Source organism: Squalius cephalus (genome assembly GCF_949319135.1).
Source record: "Squalius cephalus genome assembly, contig: scaffold_79, whole genome shotgun sequence".
Lineage (NCBI taxonomy): Eukaryota > Metazoa > Chordata > Actinopteri > Cypriniformes > Leuciscidae > Squalius > Squalius cephalus.
The window spans coordinates 100,986-118,363 of NW_027645807.1; the positions used below are offsets into that span (position 1 = coordinate 100,986).

The 17,378-nt window shown below is 45.6% G+C and overlaps 1 protein-coding gene across 1 annotated transcript in view; it reads left to right on the top strand.

Moving 5' to 3' along the window:
• Nucleotides 1–5,513, top strand: part of LOC307154221 (scavenger receptor cysteine-rich type 1 protein M130-like) — a gene marked incomplete at its 5' end in the record, with an annotated part of 29,647 nt that extends 24,134 nt beyond the window's left edge. The window contains 4 exons of the mRNA XM_079898985.1: nt 4,524–4,583; nt 4,713–4,775; nt 4,980–5,042; nt 5,166–5,513. Coding sequence (XP_079755111.1) covers nt 4,524–4,583; nt 4,713–4,775; nt 4,980–5,042; nt 5,166–5,215 — 236 coding nt within the window. The 3' untranslated portion in view covers nt 5,216–5,513. The remainder of the gene's footprint in view (nt 1–4,523; nt 4,584–4,712; nt 4,776–4,979; nt 5,043–5,165) is intronic.
• Between the last annotated feature and the right edge of the window lie 11,865 nt (nt 5,514–17,378).

The window sequence follows — 17,378 nt, forward strand, 5'->3', positions numbered from 1 at the left end:
TCAGGCCAAAACACAAAATGACAACATCAACATCAGTTGAGGGCTGCAAGTCCACTTTTTAAATGACAATATCCTAGCCATACTACTGTTGTCAGTGATATAAGTATTTGAAATGAACATGATTTCTTAATGTCTAGTGACACATCAGGGCCATTTTATGATTAATTGAAATAGATTTCTTACATACAGCTCCTTTAAGGCATTAAGTTAAATTTCCAAAAGATAATTTTTTATTCCTCTTTTTAGTCAACTTTAGCATGGGTGTCTAAACTTATGCATAGCACTATATTTACACATTTTAAAGGGGTCATGAACTGGATTGTTTTATTATTTTATAATGTTGCCTGGGGTGCCCTTATAATGTTAGTATGATTTTTACATCAAAAATTGTCATAATTTATAAATAAAAGCCATTTTTTCAAGCCTGATTTCAGGCTCAGACTTGAACGCTCAGTTTTAAGGGGCGTGTCTGCTGTGAGACTGCAGTGCAAACGCCCACTGCTGTGATTGGCTGACATGCTTGCATATAAAATAGCTAGTATTACAGGAACTCTCTCGAAAACTTTTACTACTTTTTTACTATTACAGTTATCGAGATTAACAAATCGTGAAAAGTATCGTTTAAAGCATTATATTTAAATCTATTCCATCACATGAAAGGTTGCAGCATGATGAGCACTGACTGAGCAGATGACAGACAGTCTGTTGATCGCGTGAATAAAGATCTTATCATTGCAACGCAATTTTTGCACTCTCACAAATGCTTACACCAAATCACAATGCAAACACGATGTGAATACACAGTAAGAGTTTCGGTGTGTAGTGCAACAGTGTCATTATTTCATCACGAGTTTGGTAAGTGTCCAGATAAGCTCTCGCGGCTCGCGCTGTGCTGTTTGATTGACAGCTTGGGCGATTGGAAAGGGATCGTTCTTTGATCGCTTTCTGTATATAATTTAATAACAGTTTAAAAAAGATTATTTTCATAATACTACGAGAAATTATGTGAAGTTGATCGTTTAGTCACTGATGCATAAACAGTGTTGAACGATTTTAAGAGAAATATCTGAACTTGAATAATTACACAGAAATCACTGATCGCAGATCAGGCATTAGAATACACATGGTTACTTACATGTTGCTGGCAGATCCGTGTCGGGAAATTGTGATTGACTGATTTAATAAAGTTTAACCATGCTGGAATCCGAAGGAAGCTTATGCAGACTGTCTTCTTCCACAACCAGGCACTGCACAATATTTAGTAAACAGCATGTTTATTGCTTGGAAGTAGCTCGATCCGGTTTAGCAAATCATCATGTCGTCCTATGTTATTTAGCATGTTTGGGCGAATCGGTGGGCGGGGCTAAACAGGCCGTGTTGAAGTAGGCGTTGATCTTCTTTTGTGGAGGCGGTGTTTTATCCTCTTTGACGTCATAGTTCCCCACTTTAAAACTCAAACAGTAAAACTTTTATCTTATTAGAAAAAGAGTTCAAGACTGCATATTATGATGATGTCACCAATGGCAGTGTCCTGAAAGGTCGGTGATCCCGCTGTGTCCCAATCAGAGGCTGTGTCCTCCGGAGGTCGCATCTGAAGACTGCATACGTCATTAAGGCGGTCTCATTTAAAGGAGACATATCATGCTTTTAAATCGTTCCTTTTTACATATAAATCATACATTTGTAGTCTATATAAAGCGGAACTGCAATGCTTGGGTCTGAATTCCTTATTATTATAGCTCCACAGGCCCCTTTTCTACCCCTTTTCTGATGTGCGTCTGAGAGCAACTCGTTTTGGTGCGGTCTCTTTAAATACAATTGAGACACTTCATACCCCGCCCCCTCTCCAGGATGCAGAGGTGACACTCGGTTCAACTCCACCCCGTTCGGCCATTTTTGTAGTTTGATAGCAGAGATACGATTATCTAGCGGCACAGAAACTTTTTATTCACACGTTATTAACAAAATGTCAACAACGGAAGACTTGTCCAGCCAGCCTTACATGTTCGAGCCAGAGTCGGAGCCGGAGCGAGATGAAAATGAAGACGACGAACCTGCAGAACAACGTCTTCATATGGATGTATCGCAATGGTGTGTTACTGTATTTACACATGAAACTTTGGTCTTCCGACCTTTTACCACCGTGTCGATTTATTTTGATTAATATGTGCGAGGGAGAGAGAGCAAGACAGCGTCTAGTTTGGTGTCTTGTTTACATTTTCGCCTGGCTCCGAAGAGAGAGAGAGTGCGTGCGCGCGACCGGGTCTCTCTCTCTCTGCTCGTTCTTTCAGTTAAACAAGCGCGGCAGTTCATCTACATTAGACGGTGTAATGAAGCGTGTGGGTTACTACATCCAACAACCGAACATTTTAACTTACCCTCTCGTAACTTCTGCATCTTTTAGCTTGGACTACAAAATTGCAGCGAGAAATGAAAATGGCGGATTGCTCGAAGTGTTGGGCTGGAAGTCAATGTCCTTATTTGGCAGTTCCGCTGCAAATACTGTGACGTAATAGTTCACAAAACGTCATAGATAACAGAAAAATCAGAACAGGTTGAAAAATAAGGCCAAAACAGAATATAAAGATATCAACGAAGCACATTTAAGGGCTAAAAAAGTGGATTTTAGGGCTGTAGTCAACCAAAGAAATGCTTAGTCGACCAAAGTCCTGTCCTGCACAACGATTAGTCGACTAAAAAAAAAAAAAAAAAAAGACGTGATGTTTTGCATTTTGATTGAACATTTATTAAACAATTGTCATAGAGCATTTATAAAACAACAACGAAAAAACGTTTTTTTTTTTTTATTGACACCTGGGATCCCCCGCGAAACGGTTCTCATTCGCGCTTGAATAAGGCCGGCGACACACTGGCTGCTGGCGTGAGAGTCTCAGCTGCGTTGGGTGTCTGTTTTTATTTCGGCTCCCATGTTAACAGGTTGGAGTTTGCACACTGCCTGCGTGAGACATGCGTCTCAGGCGCGGCTCGAGCCACGCAGAAAACGCGTGCATGCTAGAAATAGAACCGACGCCTGAGTGTTCCAGCGGAGTTTGTATGGACCGAAGTGCATGTCTGAGCTTGTATTGCTGCTGTTGCTTTGACATTGTGGAAAATATAATAATAGAAACAAAATGTATTAGACTTTTTACCCGTTATTATCATCAATCTAAATTAATCTCGTTTTTAATTTAGGCTAACTTAATTTCGTTTTTCTTTATTTAAATTTCGTTTTTTCTTTATTTAAATTTCGTTTTTCTTTAGGCCTATTTAAATTTTGTTTTTCTTTATTTAAATTTCGTTTTTCTTTATTTAAATTTCATTTTTTCTGTATTTAAATTTCGTTTTTTTCTTTATTTAAATTTCGTTTTTCTTTATTTAAATCTACCCACTGTGTCAGTAATTTGTTAGTCAGAAAAAATATTAGACTACCTTAAAAGTATTGCTTAAGTTAACAGACTGTGTGCGTTTTATATCACTAGTGCAGTGTCCGTTCTCGGAGAATATAGCCCTGCTCGCGTGAGGTGCACCGCTTCCCGCTCACGCTGTTCTGTAGTTTACTATTAATTCTGAACGTGTCGCGTCTCGCGTGTCTGTCTATATTGCACCAAATGCCACACTGCACTCCCTTGTGAAGTCGATTGGATGAACGGTTCTCGAAATAATCAAAATGCAAACGGACAGACAGACACATTGAGATTACTTCCTATATTCCTTACTGAGCGCGAAGCAGCAGTGCAGCCAGCCACAGGTGCGGTTCCTGAGTGTTCTACGTGGTGCGCTAAACTGTGGCGCTGTTACAAAATAGCCTAAATTAAAGCATTTAAAGTTGGGGATAAAACATAGGCTAATTATATTTAGAATACAGTAATATATAACTGCTTATAAAGGAATAAATATCAAGGAGTAAATCAATGAAAATTTCTTTATTGGTGAAAAAAAAACAAAACAAAAAAAAAATGCGACTGGTCAAACAATGAGAATGTCAGTCGACCAAGACGGCATCGACCGATTAGTCGACTAAACGACTAAAGTTGACAGCCCTAGTGGATTTAGCACGATATGTCCCCTTTAAGAAAAATAACTCGTTAGATTGCAAAGTAAGAAAGAAATTTCAGTATTTTACACCTCATGAGGAATAACAGTCAATTTTTTTACTTCTCTTAAATAAGACATCCTTGATGAGGTATACAGCCTTCAAATGTGACGACCAGAGGACAGCCTCTGAATTGGGACACAGCTAACATTCATTACCCAAAACCTGCAACAGTATATTTTACATTTATTTTGTTTCCCAAAATATTAAAAAATGCCCAAATTATACATGTTTTGATGCAGAAGAGATGATGAAGGAAATCACACTGGGATACTATGATGATGTCATCACTGATGGACTGAAACCAGATCGTGAGACAGGTGTCGTTCGGTTATTCTATAATAGGAAGAAATATTTAAAATATATTAAAATCTGTATATATGTGTAGAAATATATATACATTATATATTGTCTCATGTTAAATTTACAGAATACACTCCTGAGAGCTATGATGATGTAATGACAAGTGGACAGAACTCTATCAAATATGGTGTTTACTTTTTATTGTTATTGGTGTATTTACCATAATCCTTTTATAGTGATTTATAATATTATGGTTAATCCCATTACATTGTAAGATATAATGCAATGTTTGTTCTGTCTATATGTTCATGTGTAGTGGACACACCAGAGCATTATGATGATGTCATCATTAATGGACAGATCTTTCGAGATGTAAAAGGTGAGTCACACAGAACTGCATTTCATGATCACCTTCACCCACTAATATTGAACATTTCTACCATTAATGAATCATCACGACTTTATCAGGAGTAAATCTAATAATCTCAGACAGTCATGAGGTGAAAGAGATCAATGACATCATTAATGACACAAGCTGATTTACAAACTACAATGTGAGGTTTTTATTTCACATGTGAATCAGAGGGAGATCAGGAGGAGTATGATGATGTGAAGAACAGCAGTGAAGATGAGAGGAACCTGTTGGGTAGGTTATTGTAACCTTTCTATAACCTATATCTGCTTTTATTTATTATGTTTCTCATTTAAACTACATCTTGGTGCATTTATAACAATGAAAATATGAGTTTGCTTTTGTTTTTAAAAGCAGATTATGATGATGTGGAGGAGGAGTCAAATAAAGAGGGAGGAGCCATATGACTCACTGACCACACCCACTGCCTCTTCATCAAATCATATTACAGTTCCTGGAGATATGGGGGTTTCTTAAACTGCTGTTAAAGATTCATGTTTTTGTTATCTGAAATATTTTTGTATAACAGGTTACATGCATTGAAACAAATTTTGTATTATTTGTATTTTAATATTTTGCCTATTTTTTTTTTTATTTTAATATCAATATTTTTCACCTAATAAACAAAAGATACCATTTATTCATTACATTTGTCACAATATATTTTAAAAAGCAGTTAGAGGAAATGAGAAAATTATGCAAAACACTGTAAACATTTAAAGTTGTTGAAAAAACGGTTAAGCAGTTCAGCGGCTGACAGCATTATCTGCCTAAATATAATGAGAAAATGGATTTACCACTCAATAAATTATTATTAGGCATCACATTTTTCCATAAATTCACTGCCATAGTAATAGTATTTCTTGCTACCAGCTTGAATTAACTTTATGTAACCTTTTATTTAAAAAACAAAAAAAATACTGTAAAGACAGTTATACACATTATGTAAATAAAAAAAAAGCACTCACCCAAACTGCACATTTTATTGTGTGATGGTGCATTTTTACTTTAAAATGCTTTAAACAACTTGAAACAGTTTTTAAGTCTGATGTGAGTTATTTGCGCTGCGCTTGAATCTTTTGCAGCAATAGCTCCATCTGCAGGTTGAGGTTGGGCTGACCCTTCTTGGTTTTTCTCTTCAACAGCTGATATGTTGCTTTTTTCTTTTCCTTGTATTTCTTCAGAGCCTCCTCACGCTGAGATTTGTCTTTCAAGAATTCCTACAGAGACACACATAATAAAACATGCATCAATCAAAGAATGTAAGGGTGGTGAAAAAGGTGTATATGTGCATGACATAATGGATCTTCCTTAAAGGCTTAGTTCACCCAAAATTTTTAAAAATGTCATCAATTACTCACCCTCATGTCGTTCCAGACCTGTAAGACTTTTGTTTATCTTCAAAATACAAATGAAGATATTTTACAAGAAATATGAGAAATTCTTGTCCTTCCATTGACAGTCCACACAACTACCAAGATACACGATCATTGTCTATATGATGAACACACTGAATTTAGGCTTTTATTCACATATGTGACCCTGGATCACAAAACCAGTCATAAGTCGCACGGTATATTTGTGGCAAAAGCCAACAATACATTGTCGGTCAAAATTATCGTTTTTTCTTTTATGCCAAAAATTATTAGTATATTAAGTAAAGATAATGTTCCATGAATATAATTTGTAAATTTTCTACTGTAAATATAAAACATTTGAGTGAGTGAGTGAATGCAGCAAAATCGTGAAAATAAATGGACAACTTTAAAGACGACTTTCTCAATGTTTAGATTTTTTTGCTCCCTCAGATTCCAGTTTTTCAAATAGTTGTATCTCAGCCAAATATTCCTAACAAACCATACATCAATGGAAAGCTTATTTATTCAGCTTTCAGATGATGTATAAATCTCAATAATAAAAAAATTACCCATGTGACTGGTTTTGAGGTCCAGGGTCACATATAAACATTGATCAGGGAACATAAACAGAAGCTCAACAGATCCTGCTTGACGCGCGAGAACAAACCTCATTGGTTCTTGCTGAAGCTCAAAGTTGCTGCGTAACACCAGAATGAACTTGCTTGAGCTTCTGTTTACCACAACTGATGTGTGAGTTAATGAATGTTTATATGTGAATAAAATCCTAAATTAAATCCATTCATCATATAATTTTTTCTTCCGAAAATTCAAACTATAGTTTTACAATCTCTTTATGACCTTTTTGATGCGTCAAAGTGGTAATTGCGTGTCAATGGAAGGACAGAAACCTCTCAGATTTCATTAAAATAAATCCATTTCCCTTTCGTGGTCACTCCGAGTTACGTCGGATGACGACGAATGGGGTTTCGCTTAGAAAGCCTGTCATCTTCGAGTATATAAAATGAGCCAATGGCAATGAAATGCCATGGGTCTGCGGAATTTGCATAGCGTATCTCCGCCCCACGCCGGGGGTATATAAGGAAGTACGCTGGCAACATGCAGATATGTTTTCGCTTCGGAGCCAAGAGTTTTCTTCACTCCTACAAGCCATTCTGTATCATCTTCACTCTACGAGACGAGCGGCTCTTCAGTGTGTTTGTGTGACGGCGTGTTCCAGCGAGATCGCATTGCCTGCTGCTGATCTGTGCAGTGATCTGCCGACAGTGAGTGTGTTTCTCCCTGGGCGCTTCAGCACACTGCTGAGCTTTTCCTCTCTCTAAAAGAGCTGCACGCGGCACGTCTTTTTCAAGACGGTTCGCCCGTGTATTACTGGATGTGGGCGCGTGACTCATCTGTTTAACGGTCGCGAGCGCTGTTTTGCGTGTTGGGCTTAATCACGCTCGGCAGTGCTCGTGGATGAGTCATGTTTTCATTGCGGGAACATGACCATCGCGATGTTTATAGAAAACTCAATGATCTCTCTGTGAGAGTCCCCTCTGCCACACCCCAATCTATCTCTTTCTAAAAAGAAAAACGAGAGGGATACTTTGGCTGGTGGCCAGGGTGATCTGAGGGTTATGGTGTGGCATAATTCCGACGAGCTTTCCTCGGGCCACGCCCCCCTCCACATCGCAAACCGTGGGGCTTCCGTGTGTGCCTGGTTCCTCTCGGGGACCCAGTGTTTTCATTCGGGACTCCAGCAGATGGTGTCATGTCACTCACAGCATCATAAGGCGGGCTTGATTCCTCTGGAAATGAGGATTCGACTGCGTTGCCTCCCTCGGGAGTGTCAGCGTTAGTCGAGTCAGATCCAGAGCTGATGGCCATGCTTTCCCGGGCAGCTGAAAGCATCGGTTGGAGTGGCATCCTCCCCCCGAGCGCTGTAGGCTTCCCGGATGTGCATCAGGACGCTTCCGGCCCGCGGGAGTCCACGTGACTTTCGCGGCCCACGGGCGTCCTCCGCCTTCGCTGCCCTTGATCGTGAGGCGATCTTGGTTTGTATGTTCTCTGTCACTATTGTGACACAGGCATGCAGTCCTGTGTGTCGCCTTCGCCTTCGAGGCAGTGCTGACTCTGGAGTTCTGTCAGAACCGGCCGCAGTGGAACGCTGGTCCTTCCCTGGCCAACACTGACAGAATGCGGAAACTCGACCACGCCCCCTTGCTGGGGCCTATGCCTATGCCTCCCATGCCCCTATGCCTCCCATGCCCAGCCTGGTCGTTCCGCCGCGCACACTACTGACCTTGCTCTCGGGCGACATCGGTACCTGCGTGATCCTGGGTCAGGTGGTGTCCACTAGAGTGGTCCAGACATGGGCTTAGCCAGGTTGATGTGAGGGGGTCTGGGAATTCATTTTCTCAGCTCCCCCATGTCCCAGGCTGGGCTCTTTGGCGGTGTGGCTTCGGCCACCAGAAGCAGACTCAGGTGCGTCTGCACTGATGGTCATCCATCCGTGTGGTCTCCTTAGTTTGCTTCCCGCCAAGGCCACCTCCATGCGGCTCCTCCCCTCAGGCCTTCACCGGCCCTGAGCAGGAGGAGGTCACAGGAGGGCGGCGCTGCCAGTCTCCGCCCCTTAGACTGCCACGCCAGTCTAAGCAGCACTCTTGAGATGGGCAGCTTGGTCGGCGGGGTGGTTGAGGACTGCGCCCAACAGTCTTCGATCTCTCCAGAAGCAGACTGAGGCTTCTGCACTGACGGTCATCCGTCCGTGTGGCCTCCTTAGTCTGTTTCCCGCCGACGCCACCTCCATGCGGCTCCTCCCCTCGAGCCTTCACCGGCCCGAGCATGAGGAGGTCGCTGGAGGCTGGCACCGCCTGTCTCTGCCCCTTAGCCGACTAACACCTGGTTAAGCAGCACTCCTGAGACGGGCGGCTTAGAGTTAGGGCTCAGTTCTTTCAGGAGCTGGTAGCAGGACCACTCCTTCCCCCGGTGGAGGGCTGGGGGAGAATCTCATTCAAAAAGAACTGATGCTCTTTCTCTGAGCCCCAAGAGGCTGTGGATGACAGCACGCGCCGCCCACGGGCCACGCTCCTCTCATCCCCCTCTGTCGCCAGACCCCTGCCAGAGCACGCCCCCGTGGGACGCTGGTCCTCCCCTGGCCACCTCTGGCAGGACGCGGCTATGACCGCGCCCCCGCACAGGGCCGCTATGCCACCCTCGCCTGGGCCGGTCATTCCGCCTCGCTGCCCCACCGACGGTACGTCTGTGGTTCGTATGACCCCGCTGGTGCAGTTTCTGGAGGCCTGGTTAGAGCTTCCCAGACTGGCCCGCTGGGTCGCGAGAACCATCAGGCTCGGCTACGCGATTCAGTTCGCACGGTCTCCTCCCCGCTTCAGGGGAGTCCGCTTCACTATGGTCGGTGGCAATGCCCCTGTCATGAGAGCGGAGGTCGCCACCCTACTGGCGAAGGGTGCGATCGAGATTGTCCCTCCAGCCGAAATGAAGTCCGGCTTCTACAGCCCGTACTTCATTGTACCGAAGAATTCCGGTGGGTTACGGCCAATCCTCGACCTGCGCGTCTTGAACCGCTCCCTTCACAGGCTGCCGTTCAAGATGCTTACGGCCAAACGCATCCTCCAGTGCGTGCGGCCGCAGGATTGGTTTGCAGCGATCGACCTGAAGGACGCCTACTTCCATGTCTCCATTTTACCTCGACACAGACCGTTTCTTCGGTTTGCTTTCGAGGGGCGGGCATACCAGTACGCGGTTCTTCCATTCGGGCTAGCCCTGTCTCCTCGCGTCTTCACGAAGGTCGTCGAGGCAGCCCTTGTTCCCCTCCGGGAACACGGGGTTCGCATCCTGAACTATCTCGACGACTGGCTGATCCTAGCTCACTCTCGAGACCAGGTTTGCGAACACAGGGACCTAGTGCTCCGGCACCTAGCTCGTCTGGCCTTCGGGTCAACTGGGAGAAGAGCAAACTCTGCCCCGTGCAGAGGATCTCTTTTCTCGGTATGGAGATCGACTCGGTCGCCATGTGCGCGCAGCTTACGAGCGAGCGCGCGCAGTCACTGCTGACTTGTCTTCACCAATTCGACGACAAGAGTGCGGTTCCACTGAAACTATTTCAGAGGCTCCTGGGGCATATGGCATCCGCAGCCGCAGTAACGCCGCTCGGATTGCTTCATATGAGACCGCTTCAGCTTTGGCTTCGCGATCGAGTCCCGAGGTGGGCATGGCAACACGGCACGCTCCAAGTCCCAGTGACTCCAGCCTGCCGTCAGACCTTCACCCCGTGGACGAACCTCAGTTTTCTACGGGCCGGAGTGCCCTTAGAATGAGTTTCCCGGCATGTTGTTGTATCAACGGATGCCTCCACCACGGGCTGGGGTGCCATGTGCAATGGGCATGCTGCCGCGGGCTCCTGGACAGGACCCCAGCGCCTTTGGCATGTCAATTGCCTCGAGTTGCTGGCTGTACGTCTCGCCCTGCACCGCTTCCGTGCGTTGCTCCCGTGCGTTGCTCAAGGGTCAGCACGTACTAGTCCGTTCAGACAATACCGCGACAGTAGCGTACATCAACCATCAAGGTGGTCTACGCTCCCGCCGTATGTCGCAACTCGCTCGCCACCTCCTCATATGGAGTCAGAAGCATATGAGGTCGCTTCGAGCCATTTATATCCCGGGAGACCTGAACCAGGCGGCCGACGAGCTGTCTCGGCTTCGGCCTCTCGCTGGAGAATGGAGACTCCATCCCCAGTCGGTCCAGCTGATTTGGGATCAGTTCGGGGACGCACAGGTAGACCTGTTTGCCTCTCACGACTCGTCCCACTGCGACCTGTATTGTTCCCTGACCGAGGGCACGCTCGGCACGGATGCACTGGCGCACAGCTGGCCGCGGGGCCTACGCAAGTATGCGTTTCCCCCAGTGAGCCTTCTTGCGCAGACTTTGCGCAAGATCAGGGAGGACGAGGAGCAGGTCATTTTGGTTGCCCCGTATTGGCACAACCGGACCTGGTTCTCCGAACTAGTACTCCTCGCGACAGCACCTCCCTGGCCAATTCCTCTGAGGAAGGACCTCCTTTCTCAGGGACGGGGCACCCTTTGGCACCCTCGTCCCGATCTTTGGAACCTCCACGTGTGGCTCCTGGACGGGACGAGGCAGGTTTGAGTACCCTACCACCAGCGGTGGTGGCTACCATCACTTCTGCTAGAGCTTCGTTCACGAGACATGCCTGTGCGTTGAAGTGGAACCTCTTCGTCAACTGGTGTTCTTTTAAACATCAAGAACCCACGAAATGCCCGATCAGTGTCGTGCTTTCCTTCCTGCAAGAAGGGTTGGAGCGAAGGCTGTCTCCCTCCACCCTGAAGGTGTATGTTGCCGCCATTGCCGCACATTACGACGCAGCTGATGGTAATTCTCTAGGGAAGCACGACCTGATCATCAGGTTCCTGAGGGGAGGGAGGAGACTGAATCCTCCTCGTTCTCCCCTCGTACCCTCTTGGGACCTCTCAGTGGTTTTAACTGCCCTGCAGAGTGCTCCCTTTGAGCCTCCGCAATCAGTGGAGCGTAAGTTCCTGTCAATGAAGACAGCGCTCCTGGTTGCATTGGCCTCCATCAAGAGGGTAGGGGACCTGCAGGCATTTTCGGTTGACGAAGCGTGCCTGGAATTCGGGCCGGCTAACTCTCACGTGATCCTGAGACCCCAGCCTGGATATGTGCCCAAGGTTCCCACCACACCCTTTCGAGATCAGGTGGTGAACCTGCAAGCGCTGCCTTTGGAGGAGGCAGACCCAGCCTTGGCACTGCTCTGTCCAGTACGCGCCCTTCGTGCTTACGTAGACAGAACGCAGTGTTTCAGGACCTCAGACCAGCTCTTTGTCTGTTATGGTGGGAAGCTGAAGGGAAAGGCTCTCTCCAAGCAAAGGTTGTCCCACTGGATAGTGGACGCCATTGCTTTGGCATACCAGCAGCAAGGTCGACCATGCCCCCTTGGTGTGACGGCCCACTCCACTCGGAGTGTGGCATCCTCTTGGGCTCTAGCGCATGGCGCCTCGCTAACAGACATCTGCAGAGCTGCAGGCTGGGCGACACCCAACACATTCGCGAGATTCTATAATCTCCGTGTGGAGCCAGTTTCTTCTCGTGTACTCGCTTCAACTAGCCGGTACTAGATTCTGCTCAGGTGTCTTCGCTTGCTCGCCATTCCTCTCCACGGACGGGATACGTGCGATATTCTTCTCAGGTGAGCCTAATAAGCCCTGAGTCTCCTCCAGCACTGACTACGTCAACGCCAGAGTTATGCCACCGGCAGCTTTCGCGCTTGGCTAGGTGCCTCCATGTGCATGGTTCCCTCTCCGGGCGACCCCCACATGTGTTTTTCCACTGTAAGCCTCTTTGAGCATGTGTCTTTCCCTTGGCAAGCCACCTTGCCACCCCTGGGGTTGAAATATTCCACCTGTGGCTGGACACCCCAGTGATTCTCCATATGCAAATTCCGCAGACCCATGGCATTTCATTGCCATTGGCTCGTTTTATATACTCGAAGATGACAGGCTTTCTAAGCGAAACCCCATTCGTCGTCATCCGACGTAACGTCTCCGTTCCCTACTCAGGGAACGAGGGTTACATACGTAACCGAGACGTTCTGTTTCGAACAACAGAATGGGTTTAGAACAACATGAGGATGAGTAAATGATGACAGAATTTCCATTATTGGGTGAACTATCCCTTTAATGACATCACATAGGAGATTCATTAGGAAATGGAAAACTATACAACAATTCCCTGATGGGATTGAACCCTTCAAACACGAACAGCATCAAGATGTCGGTAGATGGATGTGACGCCAAGTTCGCCTGGACACGCTATGTATAAACACGGTGAGTTTCAGTGCTATAAATGGATAGCCTATACAGTATATTGTTTTGTGCCTATATGTGTATTGATGTTCTGTTATTCTAGGGAGAGATATTTCATGTTAAAAAGGAATCCAACTAGTGCTTTATTTTTCCCATAAAAACATAAAAATTTAAATTAAAAAAAGCTTTTGAAGCTTTTGGCTTCATTTGACAGTAGTAGTACTTATAAGATACCTTGTGTCAAAATGATTTACGACTTTGACCTTTGACCTTTTGACAGGTTGAACTTCCGGTGACCTTTATGATTGATGGGTGAACTTCCTGGTATGAGTTCATGGGATTAACCTATTGACCCTGCTAGCCTATCGATCATGTTTTTTGACAGTTAGTTTTGAACTATGACCTAGCTAGGACTGAATCATAATTTTGACGGGTAGTTTTAGTTATATTTGAACAGATGTTTTTGCCGGTTGTTTGAACTTTGTCCCAGTTATATGTGTGTGGTTATATGGCTTGTGCCTGCGCCCCCTCCCTTTACATTGTTGAGCAATGTATATAAATGGGGTCAGTGTGTTCTACATGCACCACCAGAAAGGGAAACATGAGCTACATGAGCATGGATGGTTTATCCTCCCCTCAATCGTCAGATGCGGGGCTGAGCAACAGGATGATGGAAAGTCTGACTATGGTCGCCGAGAAAACCTTTAGGACACATCCGTTTGACCAGTTTTCTCCATGAAATTTCGGAATGGACTAAAGCTGAATTTCTGATGTGTAGCAACCGTGTATTCGGCTACAAATTTCACAAACCAACTCGAGTAGTTACGCTCTACACCACTGATGGCGTCGACGAGTTTCAGCCTGGGCAAGACGCGTGCGTGGTATTCCCTGAAAAAGACTGGACTCTATTTTACAAATGTGTCTGGAAGGATCTGAATGACGGCGGCGAGGAGCCTTTGTACGTGGGGGAGTGGGACGGGGTGACCCCCAATGTCCGGTACCGTGTGGTAGGTGACCATACTCAAAAGAAGCCGAATGATTCTGTTTACATATTCTGCTGTAAAGACAAGACATAGCTCAACAACACTCGAATGGGGCCCATCCTGCCTAAAGAGCATCAGGATCTGTATGAAATGCAATTCTTGTTCAAGTGGTGCGATCTGGATCTGCTGAGTAGTGTTTTTTCAATCATCAACAAAATGTTCAAATGGTGCGACATGCATGATGGATACAACAAAATTAAAGTGCAGCTGTTCCACCCTGAGAGATGTGCACGCAGCAGGACGTACGCTCTGCCGTCCCCGCCCATTTACTACAGCCATCATAAAGCTCGGCGGTCGGACCTTGTCAAGCGTCGTATATAAATCAAGGCTGAAGCGCTCCAACGTCCCCACCCCCTTTTCCACAGCGATCATAAAATACAGCGACCCGACCCTCCCAAGCAGCATTTATAAACCATGGCTGAAGACGACGCTTCAGAACCCGATCACGTATGCAGCTGCGGTATCTCTTTCGGCAGCATTCTCGACCCTCCCGACGACAACGCACCCCTACATACTCTGACTGATGCCTGCGGTCCATCGGGCCTCCACAACGGCTGGGTCTCGGCTAAAACGGTCAGACGGCGCATAGACTTGGAATCTTGCTTTGAAAACGATCGGGCTCCTGGCAACATCATCACCCGCGAACCCTCGGGCCTCCAAAACGACTCTGGTCCGGCTATCAAATGTAGCTTAGACTGGGATCCGATGATCGAGTGCGACTGCGCTTGCACTAGACCTTCACCGCCACCATCACCATCCGACAAAAAACATGGATCCGACAGCCTGACTTACCTCATCAACCCTCGCAAAGACACGGAATCGTCCAACGATGGATGCGACGACGGTCCAGCTAACAATATCATCGACAAAGGCTGGGGGTTGTCCCCTGAGACAGCCAAAAGTCTCGGGATCCATAACGATCGGCAATCGCACGACGCATCTACAATCGACCGGGCCCTGCCTCATTCTAATCGCGTCTTCGACGTCACAGACGGCTGTTTCAGCGACGTCGGATTCAAAATCATAAAAGCCGCGACCGTGATTTTGCTGCAACATCTCATCAACGACAAGCAGAAGGACGAGTGCGAGGGCTGTGCGATTAACCATCCTAGCCAGCTGCAACATTCCTGTCTGTTTGACCCTCCCAACTACTACTTCGACACACACTTTGACGAACTTTCAGGCAAGCTGTTTAAACCCTCTTTTCATTCCATCATCACTACCCTCCTAGGACGGTTGGGGTTAAAATCTCAACCCCATCGTATTCAAGGAACAGTCGGGACTATTCTGCGCGAATTAAAAGACGAACCATTCATCGCCGCCAAGGAATCAGGGCGAGACTTCTGGACAAACCCTGCAAGGAAATAGTCTACGACGTCGTTGATCTCTGGGAAAATCTCCCCAACGTGAATGGCCAGTGACCAAACCACCTCCAACATGGGTGCAGCCTGTAGCCTAAAGTGGTGTATGGAATTATTGTTTAAAGAGCATTACAGAGACCAGATGACCGATCTCATGAGCAAGATTATTATGGACGCATCCCACCCCGATACTCCATGTCATGATACTGTGCGCGAAGCAAATCTCAAGAAAAATATGGTGTATATAAGAGGCCTGACTAGCTCATGGGACTATATGACGGACAAATGTGTTGCCGGTAACGATCCACCCATTGTAATGATAAAACAGGTTCTAGATATGCTGTGTGAATCACAATCCCCGCTCGGGGTCACCGATCTGCTGTGTACTTGTACGTATGTGATGGATGTCTGTACCGAGCTAATGAAGAAATCAAAAGAATATGACTCCGATGATCAGGACGACGCTATCAAAATTGTTGAAGTGATTAAAAACGTAGACAAAATTGTCGTAATGTACGTCGATTACATCCTAGACAAAAACATGATGGCCTGCCGCGATTTTCTTTTCTGGTTAGATTACCACTGACGACATTTTGTATCCTGTTACAACCATTTTACTTTTTAGTCTGTGTATGTAACGTCATTATATCCATTTTTTACTTAGAGTGTGTATTTTTATTATACCCCTTTTTGCATGCTGTATCATATTAATCCCATTATATCCATTTTTTACTTATAGTGTGTATTTCACATGTTCTATTATATTAATACCATTTTACTTATAGTATGCATGTTTTGTATTATATCCATTTTTACTTATACTATGTATTTTTATTATATCCATTTTGCATATTGTATCATATTAATCGATTTTTTACTTAGAGTGTGTATTTTACATGTTGTATTATATTAATACCATTTTACTTAGTCACTGTATGCATGTTTTGTATTATATCCATTTTTACTTATATTATGTATTATATCCATGTTTACTGTCTTCTATTATATCCATTTTACTTGTATTATATCCTGTAACGTTTTTTAATAAAAGATTGATTCAAACCCCTTGTACGCGTCATTCTTTTTCAACGGATGCAACAGCAGCATGTCGGAGCTCATGAAAGAGGCTTATTATACGCCCTCCAACCCAGGCTATCAAACGTAGCTTAGACTGGGATCCGATGATCGAGTGCGACTGCGCTTGCACTAGACCTTCACCGCCACCATCACCATCCGACAAAAAACATGGAACCGACAGCCTGACTTACCTCATCAACCCTCGCAAAGACACGGAATCGTCCAACGATGGATGCGACGACGGTCCAGCTAACAATATCATCGACAAAGGCTGGGGGTTGTCCCCTGAGACAGCCAAAAGTCTCGGGATCCATAACGATCGGCAATCGCACGACGCATCTACAATCGACCGGGCCCTGCCTCATTCTAATCGCGTCTTCGACGTCACAGACGGCTGTTTCAGCGACGTCGGATTCAAAATCATAAAAGCCGCGACCGTGACCGTGATGCGTCGGAGCTCATGAAAGAGGCTTATTATACGCCCTCCAACCCAGGCTCTTTAGGGGGTAAAAAACGATTAAAAGACGCCGTCTTGAAAGACAGCGGGGTCCGTCTAAGCGATAAACAGGTTTCAGAATGGCTGGCTGGTGAGGACGCTTACACATTACACAAAACAGCGCCTATAAAATACAAACGAAACAGAGTGGTCGTGTACGGGGTCGATACTCAGTTCCAGGCCGATCTCGTCGACATGATCGCCTACGCCAAGGATAATGACGGTCATAAATATCTGCTGACGTGCATAGACGTATTTAGCAAGTACGCCTGGGCTCGCGTGTTGAAGAATAAGAGCGGCGCAGAGGACACTAGAGCGTTCGAGTCTATACTAGAAGAGGGACATGTGCCGCAAAAATTGCAGACGGATCAGGGA